This window comes from Raphanus sativus, chromosome 7, assembly GCF_000801105.2.
Source record: "Raphanus sativus cultivar WK10039 chromosome 7, ASM80110v3, whole genome shotgun sequence".
NCBI classification, from domain to species: Eukaryota; Viridiplantae; Streptophyta; class Magnoliopsida; order Brassicales; family Brassicaceae; genus Raphanus; species Raphanus sativus.
In genome coordinates this window covers 10,536,199-10,546,987 of record NC_079517.1, presented here as the reverse complement: position 1 = coordinate 10,546,987, position 10,789 = coordinate 10,536,199, and the positions used below count along the sequence as shown (strand labels likewise).

Sequence of the window (10,789 nt, the reverse complement as noted above, 5' to 3'; positions counted from 1 at the left end):
AAGTAACTGAAAATCTGAGAAAACCTGAACCAAAATAAGAGATTGGAATCAAATAAAATAAAAAGTAGGTGGAAACATATGATTTTACTCGAAGAGAACTAGAAATAATAACACACAACGAAGTCTAGCCGAAACTTGAAAACTCCTAAAACTACTCCAAGTGGGTCCTATAATCCAAGTCGTCTTGGTTCGTGTGTTCCTCAAACTCCCAGTTTCGCTGTTCTTTTTCTTTCTTCTTGGGATGTTCGATAGCAAAAACATGCAATTTATACAATAAAGTTTTAACCATAAAAAAAACAATTATATCTTTCACACACTTGCAGTCTTGCACAGTGTCTCCCATGTTACTGTACAAAGTCTACATCTCAGCTTCGCCGACATTTCTTATATATATTTGCATTCACTCATTCAACTCGTCTTATTAAAAACACAACATAATTCTTACGTATTTAATGGAAGATCTTGATTTTAGTTCAAAGACATCTTCTTCTCGTCTAAAGCTATTTGGATTTAGCGTTGAGGGAGAAGAAGATTTCTCCGACCAGTCGGTGAAAGCTAACCAATCATCCTTATCGCCGGAGCCTGGCGAAGTTCCGGCGGCGGGATCCTCCGGAAGAAGTGGTGGTAATGTACAACGCCGAGGAGGAGAAGGAGGAGGAGAACGTAAGTATGAGTGTCAATATTGTTGCAGGGAGTTTGGTAGTTCTCAAGCGTTAGGTGGTCACCAAAACGCTCACAAGAAAGAGCGTCAGCAACTCAAACGCGCTCAGCTTCAAGCTACACGAAACGCTGCCGCTACTTTCTCTAACGTTGGATCTGCATCTCCGTTTATACGGAATCCAATAGTCTCTGCCTTCGGTCATCCACCTCATCTCCTATCATCCGCCATGTCTCCGCCGGGAGGAGGAGGAGGTTCTTGGATGTATCTTCCACGTGTATCACCGTCTCAGCTCCATGTGTCGCATGGTTGCGTGATCCAGGATGGCGCGGGTGGCGGTGTTGGTCCGGTTGACTTCTCCTATGATTCTGGATATAGATATGATGGGTCTCCGTTGAGGCATGTTCAGGCCCATGGGCCAAGACCATCAGTGAATGGGTTTTCAAGAGAAGTGGAACCCACTTTTAATGATGGCTTAGGGTTGGATTTGCATCTGAGTCTTGCGCCAGCTGGTCAATAACGTTGTTTTTTAACTCATAAACAACATTCATTTCACCGGATACAAAGTGCTTGACCACAAGTGTTTACACCACTAATACAATGAAGCAATCTAGTATCTAATTCAGTCACTAACTTGGACGTAATCCTACCTAATTGAAACCCCATTGTATCTTAGACTACTATGAGAATGAAATCACCTCAAGAACCGAAGTGATCCATCTCTTATTCAAACCTCCTAAAATCGATCTTGAAACACGCTAATATTTACTATAACCGAGAATACATGATTAGGCACAATTCTTAAACAAGCAAGTGGTACCAAAAGATTGGCATGATGACCGTGACTCAAATGCAATTTTTTTTGTCACTGTTCAAATGCAATTTTATCAAAGGCGCTTTTTCGAGATAACTGCATACACCCCAGTTGTTCCATGTTTGGTCCTCAGCCATAAACCGGACGTAAAGATATAGCAGGAGGTTAGCTCGTGTACATACTTTCAATGTTTTAATTGATTTTATTTATTTTTAGTGATCATAAGTTTTTTTTTTTTTTTTTTTTTTTTTTTTTTTTTTTTTGTTAAGTATGTGAATTTCATTAACTTAATAACGAGACAAAGAGATACAAAGGACTTCGACTAATCTAATCCTATTGAATCTAAGTCGCTAAGTCAAAAAGACAGAGCAATGGAGCCATAGCAAGCCACAAAAAAAAGTAAAAAGACTCACTAAGACTAATAAGATTCAAACACAGCCATGAGGATGCGAGAAGCTTAGCTAGTTTTTAACAGGTCCTAAGACAACCATTCAGCAAACAGGAGACCAGATAAAAGATCTTGAAGCCGGAACCTGCATCAAAATCACACGGGTCAATAGAGAATTGCAACCGGAGAACGATCTGAGGCACCGCAGACCATCCCGAAGGCGACATCGAAAGAAGGACAGGCGAAGCAGGGTCGGCAAGCCCTGGTCCGGCAATCGCAAGCAATGAAGTCCACTCCAGACGTTGCTATCTCAAGAAACTGTCACGCCATACTCTGAGAATCCTAACTGATATAAAGAACTGGTATATGAAGCAAAGGTGGAGTACTGGCAGGTGCAAGCAGAGGTTTAATGGCTGGACTCTGGTCCCACCATGCCAGCAGAGCACGAAGGATTCCAGTAACAGAACACCAAGAGAGGCAGAGGACAACGACCAACTTCCTTCTGAAGCTTGAAGAACGGAGGAGCCAAAGCTCCTTACAGCAGGTGAAACAGGATGAGAGACCCGTCTGAGAAAGCTAGACAAACAGAGTAACTGCACGAAACTCCAATCTAACCCAAACCGAACAGATCGAAACCCAAGAAACACCAGGTGGTTGTCGAAGAAACCATTACCGAGAAGAAGTCCCCGACGATGAGCCTCAAATCGCCTTTTCAACTTGGAACAAGAAGGGGAAGTTCTTACCAAAGCAACCGCAAGAGGAGACAGAGGAGAGACGGTGGAGGCAGAATACTGACCAGAACGGCAAAGGCAGCGACGCAGAGCCACTCCGGCGAACCCTCCGGGAGAGATCTGACCCAGATCTACTCCAGGCGAAACCCTAGATCTACCAGCTTGACGGCGCCTCCAGTTCAGATCCGGCTCACCACGACCTCGCCATCTCTCCAGGGAAGTTGAAGACACCCACAACTACCGGTTTGAATCGCCTAGTCCGGCCGCAACCCGACGATAAACAGAGGAGATGAAGCAAGGAGGAAGTGGAGGAGGCCGGAGCGTGAAAGGGCAGAGACTAGGAACGGTGACAAAAGGGGTGGCGACCGACGGGTAGAGACTCTCCGTCGGCCACCGGAACTAGAGGCAGTTAAGAGATGTCGAGGCGGAGAGATCTGTGGGGAGAGAAGATAGAGAGAAAAGACTCAAATCTATCATTCCTTGTGCTCCATAGTTTTATGATCATAAGTTCCAGTACGAATCAAAATGCTTAATTAATTCATGAACAAAATTATATAGAGGTGAATGTTTATTGAGACTCCAAGAAGTCAATCCCTCCATATACTTCAGTTTACATAAGTATTCAACGACTATAGTATGTCATACAATCTTTTAGCAAATCTCTTTTGGGGAAAACTCGCGAGTATAATGCGAATGGAAGTATTAAGTTATGCATTAACGTATGTGATATGCGCATATGTAAAACTAACACGGGCGGGAAGATACCAATTTGTAATACTTTTCTGCGACTTTAAATATTAGAAAGTTAAAAAAATATATATTAGAAAGTTCTAACTTCTTATATGACATAAAATAAAGGCTTATGATACAAAATACAAGCACTTATATAGTGGAGTAATCTTATACGCTCAGCTGACATTTAGAAACAAACGGACTATATTTTCATGTGAATATTGATGTGTAACAGTGCTTATATAGTGGAGTAATACCAAAAGAATAACACTTTAAAAAATAATAATAATAATAATAATAACACTTTTTATTACAAAAGGTATGGCGTATTGGCGTTACATTTACATATCACAAGCTAAGGAGAGTCCGCTGATACGGGAATTTAAGCCAATAATAGTATACCATAATGAAATATTAAAATGTAGGAAGGTTTTTTAACATTTACACCAAAAAAAAAATGTAGAAAGGTTGGCTAGCACATTTCGTATTTAAAGATGAAATGGGATCCTAGTCACCATGACCCAATAATTTATATACAGGACAAAGTATCTTGTTGTAGGAGATTTAATAATGCAATAGGCACATATATATTGTATATATGACATGGCTAATGGGAACTGGGGCAGCTGGGCAGTACGTTTTTGTGCTCAAACTTAAAACAAAAATAAGAGTACTTTAGAAGATTGATTAGTTAGAAAATTACTGGACAGAGTTGTTTCATTTTTTAGTTTGGTATCCAAACGTTCCACGTAGATAACACTTTTCTATCACTTGGAAAAAAACCAGGACAGGCTTTAGGGGTGTGCGAGGAGTGCTTAAGCACAAGGTCCTAAATTTTTTTTCTTTAATTTCCTTAAGATTTAGGGTCCAAAAACTTATAAAAATATCATTATATAGCACATGAACTATGGAAGTCTTGAGCTGGGCATGAAAAAATCATTGGCGTTTCCATAGTTTTTCTCACCATGGCGATTCAATACTCTACGTGAATGCAAAAATGAGCTAATGGCCTGATAACTACATGCATGTGCGTATCTGAAAAAGGTGCCATTTTGGAGGGGAAACTTTTTCAGAGTCCCAAAACGTGATCTTTTGCTGCATCATGTGTCCTCTTTAAGGAACCATCAAAGTATTCATCTGCTATCATGCAATGTATATACCCTAATCTACAAGACACGGACACCCTGCTCTTGAGTGTGCGTCTTATTTTGCTTTTGGTTTACCACTCTGACAATTACGCATTGTGCATTGCATATACTCTCATATTCATACAATATTAAGCCTCAACATTGTTTCTTCAGTAATGTATCATGAATGCATATGTGCTTCCCCATTTCCCACTGAACACCAAAATTAAAGTAAAAGAAAACATTGATTTCTACTTTTTTCTACACCAAGGACAGCAGTCTAGGCTTTAAACATAGCAATCCCAAAATCTCAAACAAAAGTGTGTAAAATATTATACATACACAAGAAAGAAAAAAAATATGTATATATATAGCGTTTGGTATAATAGTTTTCATCACACTTGGGCTCCCTAATTTTGTATCGATGGAAGTATTGCGTTTACTAGTTAAACATATCACATTGTAGTATGTTTTTATCATGCATCTTTCAGAAATTAGAAACACAAACACGGAAAGAATTTCAATTCTTTTATTCTTGTTTTTGTTTTGTGTTTCATATATGTTATTTGAAAAACAAATACAGAAAACTTATGTCCTCTTTCATAGATAAACATAAGGGAGAATTAGCTGTATCAACATAGTGATTAAACATAATAGTTAAACATATAATCGTCAAAATAAACTCAAACTAAAAAGTTTATACGTATAATAGTCGATATTAACGATTATATGCATATGATAATAATAATTTTTGTGGTTGATGGCCCTTTGTGTGTGGGTACACGTTCTTTAAATAAGTTTTGTTTTTCCATTCTCTTAGACGCGACTAAAATAGTTAGACTTTAAAAGATGACTTAAGAGCATTTCCAATGCTTATCATTTTTGAAGTTCTTCACATTATTACATTAATAGTTAAGATATATAGTTATATTTTAATATTTTCTTCAAAGTAGATCACTAGTACTTTCTATGTTTCATAAAGAATATCAATTTGATATTTTTTACACAAGAGTAAAAAATTGATTGAAATGCATTTAGTTCTTATTAATTATATATATTTAATCAATAGTATTTGAGATAAATGAAAATATTTATAAAATTTATGTATTTGTAATTAATATTAAGATGAAAGTTATTGTGAAATTCTAAAATGGCTCTTTTTGTAATAAGAAAAAATATTAAAATGATATTTAATATGAAATAGAAGAATTAAAAAGCCAAGTGTCTCTATTGTTTCAGAAGAATTTCTTATAACTAAAAGAAATATTTTTTCCTTTTCTAATATGTTTTTCTTTTGGCTGCTTATCAACCTCTTAGGGCATGTTCATCAATGAAGCTTTGGGTGGGATTCACATCTCTAATTTTTTTCTTTTGACTTTTTTTTTCTTTAAAAAAACTGATCAATAGCAGACCGCTACGTATCATGAGGTCCGCCAAACAGTGATGACACGGATTCATCCCGATGGACCTCTGCGACACGGGTTCAGCATGATCTATTATTATAATAAATTTTTTTTTTTGAAACGTGAGAACTTCTCCTACAAACCTTTGATGCACATGGCCTTAGTAACTAAAATACTCAGAACCTCTTTGGGAAGTGGTCTAATAAGGATATACTAGATCATGACCCGCTCGACCGAGCGGGAGTAAATTTTTTTTATCTTTGTTTTTACTAAATGTTATACATGATCGCAATGTGTATTAATATAAAATTTTGATAAATAACAATGTGTACTAATGTGTTTAAATAAGCAATGTGTTTAATTACTAAATTGATTTTTAAATTTTATGATAACGTAAAGTAATTTTTTCTATATTATTTTAAATATATAGTCCTATATATTTTGTATTTCCAACATTTATCATATAAAACTTACATTGGGATATTATTTATATGAAAATATGTATAACATAATATATTTATATATTATATAAACATATGCACACCCGCACGGGTTTTATTTTTAAAATGTATTCTATATTATTTAGTTTTATGTAGTATCGAGTTTGTATATTCAATTTTGTGTTTAAAGAACAATATCAAAACTGTCTTTCGTATGTAAAAATAACATTTTGCAATCGCGAGTTGTGTCTTTTTATTGTAACACAAAATTTTATATAAAACTTATGTTTTTTTGTACATTACGAAATTTAATTTTTTTTAAATAATTATTACGTAATTTCAAAATGAATTTGATCTCTGAGGTCTAATATATTTTGTGTGTAATGGTTCAAAGCATTTTTGATATATATTATATTTCAGTTTGGTTTGTTTTTAGTATTACTGTATAAATATAATACTATACAATATTACTATATTCTATACAATATATGAAGCTATGTGTTATTTGTTTTAGAAAGTAGATTAGTCCCAACATAGTTATAAGAATAGTCATATCTTTATGTATGTGTCTATGACTTATCTACCTAATGTTATTCGTACTAATAAAATTAATATGGCCAATGAAAATATACTGATCAATTTAAAATAAATTGTATAGGGTAATTATATAACGATTAATATTTTTGGTATTCTTAGTATATATCTTATTTAAATCAACATGTAATAAATGTAAAAATCATATATGGAATATGGACATAAAGAAGAACTATATTTAAGGAAATACATCAATATAAAGTTAGAGTATGGTACGTATTATATATAAAGAATGAGACATTTAATTTAAATATATGAGGTTCATCTTTAAAAATCCACCTAGAACAAGTTGTAATGTTCCTGTTTTAATAAGATAGATACTTAGATGTTATATATGGTTGTTTACTTCGATAAGGTGCAAATTTCTGAACTTGGTATTTTAAAATACTTTCCAGATTTTGACCCCCAAAAAAATACTTTCTTGCAGTTACAATTTGTATTTTATTTTCGTGCATTTAGATGTAAGACAGAGAATTAAACAGAAATTAACGACAACTACGGCATTGTCTTTACATTGTATTATCGTCCTATTGTTACGTTTGAGTTCTTTACAAGTATGCACAATTATAGCTGTGATCACTTCTAATATTTTAGAAGAATATTTGAGATTGCTTCTTTCGTTACATCAACAATAACGTCACCAATATGATCATAATAACGATTATTAGCTCCTATTATTCGAATAAACATCAATTTTTGAGCCATATTATCGTCTGCTACATTCAAATAAGTTTGTGGTTGAATCATTTTGAACTTCTTCTTTTATTGCAAAGAACAATGTAAAAATAAAAAAGAAAAAAGAAAAACTTATAATTTTTTATCCTTAGATGTTATTTTGGTACCCCAGTATAAATATAAGTAATTTTGAAAGTGCGTTGGAGCCTGGAGGTTTTTGTAGGTTAGGGACTAGCACTAAGAAACATGATAGGGAAATGAAAAGGTTACTGTGGAGGTTTGTCGAAGTCCCATTGGTTCTCAGTGAGTTTATAGCTTGCATACTCCGAAGAAAGTTCCTTTCTTTATAATCCTTTTGTAATAAATATATCGATCGATGAGGAATTCAAAGTAGGATAAGAATAAAGTACTAGATCTTGTCGGGATAAGCCTTATTCCCCTTTTATTCAAGATTCTTTATAATTGGAAAACTAGATTAACAGACGAGGAAGTCACATGTACTGTCTTTGAAATCAACCAAAATGGCAGACTTGTTAACTTGTAAACCATGATGTTTGGGCCCTGGGACCCCTAATCAATCTAGGCTTAGGCCTTAAACCGCTATCTCTCTTTGCTTTGTTTTTCTAAACTCTATGACCTTCCGTAGTCAGGGCTTATATCATTTTCATGGATCTAGAAATAATACCCTTTACCACCAAAAAGAGCTTTCTGTTTGAAAAAAAGTTGAAACTTGGATCAGAAGTCACAGTCGGCATTTGCCGTTACAGATCTCTATCCATGGACAATGGGATACCACTAACTTGATAAACGCTTAGCGCAATTGAAGTATATGGATTTGAATAGAGCATTTAATTAAAACTTTAAAAGTGGAAATACTATGGAAATTACCACTTACCTATTGGAATCTAAATATCATATATTTAGAGTAAGACATGAATTGGTTCTAATGCGTCTTGGATTACATTTTGAATGAAAAATGATAAAAACAGAAATATTATCGACCAAAACATGCCCCTTTTTCCGTTCGAGTTTACAATATTGATTGCTTGTATTTAGACACAACCCAAGAAATATATCTATGATTTTCACTCAAATTGGGCGTAAAGTGTTTTAGTTCATTTTTAAGTCGTCGGCCCACAAGAAGACTTGCAATTGAAGTGGCCTGATGAGTGATGACCCAAGAAAACGTAAAACAGAAGTTAGATAACTAGTGCAAGTACGTCTTCGCTGGAAGACACTGAAAGTGAGCTAGCGCACAAGACTGTCCTACCATTTTCAGAACACAATACAACGCAAAAGTGGTTAATAAATATGTAGGATTCTCGTCGATCTCTCATTTGTTGCTTCATCGGCTCTTCCTTTATGTTTACCAACGTCGGCATACGTGTATTACATATCATGTATATATATGGACTATGTGCGAATATGCCACGACTAGAAGTCTACAAGGCCCAATAAAATAGGTAAGAGTAAATTAGCAAAGGGCCATAAAATTTTTGAATTACTCACTAAAGGGCAACACTTAGATAGTCTACAAGGACTATGTGCTAAACCAATTCAGTTTGAGCCATAACTTAGATAGTGAATACCCGAATAGAGCAAAACAAATATTGGTCACATCTGGTTGACAAAAAAAATTGGTGACATCTCAAATATGACGCGGAGAAAATTAATCACACAAATGACGTGGAAAATCAAAATGGCACAAAAATAAGAATTACAAAATTCAAAAAAGTATCTATAGCACTTAACAATTAAATTCCCGCTCTTGCAACCTCATCTCATCGTAGAACTTTTTGATGAATCTCTCTGCTTTCAAGTCAATCGAATCATCTTCACTGGAGTAATCGAATGGTTGCGAAATTTCCCTTGATGGAGAAGAAACTCCGTCTACAAAATGCAGAGACTCCATCTCCATCAAATTGTGTGTTATTGTATCAACAATATGCTCATCACTAGACCGACCGATGCACCGAGAAAGAAACAATAAACTGTAAATTTTTTTAAGACCCAACCTAGATATGGGATTTCGCTTCCTACGGTATGAAATAACAGATGTGCGTAAAGGTGAGAACTGAGACTCTTGAAGAAACTTGTAGTTGTATTGTTGAAGGAGCTTGACCCGCTTGGCTGATCTTCTTTGTTTTATAGGAAGCTTGAGTCTTGGGATGGTTGGTTTTCTCAGGATCGAGACTTTTAGTATATTTGAGACTCTCTGAAAAATGGGCCTTCTTCTTTGGAACATTTTGATTGAAACTTTAAAGATTTTCTTGGTCAATAAAAGGTTTCTTAGAAGGAGCATAAATGTTCAAGATTTATAACAGATGAAAAGTTTTCAGTTCTTAGATCTATTCAAGAGCGCCAATCCAACACGTGAAAAAGTCATGGTCGGTTGTCCTTTTTACAACCTACTTTTTCAGTTATATGTGTTATGTATTAAGTAGCCGTTGGATGAACTTTTGCTATATAGTTTATGTTGTAATTTAAAAATAAATGGTAAACTAATACCTACTTCATATATAAAGTCCCTTTTGCCTTTGCTATAAATATTCTCTTCTCAAGATATGTCTCTGTTGACAAAATTGGTAAACTCATGTCGTTCACAAACACAAAGTTTTCAATTTGGTTTACAAATTTTTGATTGAATCTGTTTTATTGATGACAAAAATTGTGATATCAGAACAATAAAACGTTGACATGTTTTTTGAGTTACATAGAACTCTTTTGGTTAAAGAATAAGAAAAAAAAAAACAGATTACAAGGTTATTAGTCGTTGATGATACAGTGATAAACAAGATATTAGTATTTGCCTCAACTATAAAACTAACCTGCTCATTACCGTATGTACAAAGTTAAGTTTGAACGCGATAATCTATCATCTAATCAATACCATTAAAACATGACCATTCCTAAATTATACCCTTAATGAATATTTTAAATTTTCCCAAAATGTTTTTAATGATATAAACAAACTAAAAAATTCATTAATGGCATTATGGTCTTTCGATTTTGTGGGCATATTTCAACATTTAGATGGACTTGCTAACTAATTAAATGAGTTATGTTTTTATATAATCAAATTCAAATTCCATAAACTCTTTAATATCAATACCACAAATTAAAGTCTGCAATAATTTTAATAAGTTGATATTAGAGATTGAAATTCTACATGAGGATGAGACTTAGTCAAAAATATTATTGGCCAGTTTATATGTTTAGCAATATTT

General features: G+C 34.4%; 2 protein-coding genes across 2 annotated transcripts; one reads left to right on the top strand and one right to left on the bottom strand.

Moving 5' to 3' along the window:
- Nucleotides 1–434: 434 nt before the first annotated feature.
- Nucleotides 435–1,576, top strand: LOC108816364 (zinc finger protein GIS3-like). The gene has a single exon (XM_018588936.2). It carries the CDS (start codon nt 453–455, stop codon nt 1,176–1,178), a length of 726 nt encoding a protein of 241 aa, XP_018444438.1. The 5' UTR covers nt 435–452; the 3' UTR covers nt 1,179–1,576.
- Nucleotides 1,577–9,190: 7,614 nt separating this feature from the next.
- Nucleotides 9,191–9,835, bottom strand: LOC108816742 (uncharacterized). The gene has a single exon (XM_018589310.2). It carries the CDS (start codon nt 9,805–9,807, stop codon nt 9,310–9,312), a length of 498 nt encoding a protein of 165 aa, XP_018444812.1. The 5' UTR covers nt 9,808–9,835; the 3' UTR covers nt 9,191–9,309.
- Between the last annotated feature and the right edge of the window lie 954 nt (nt 9,836–10,789).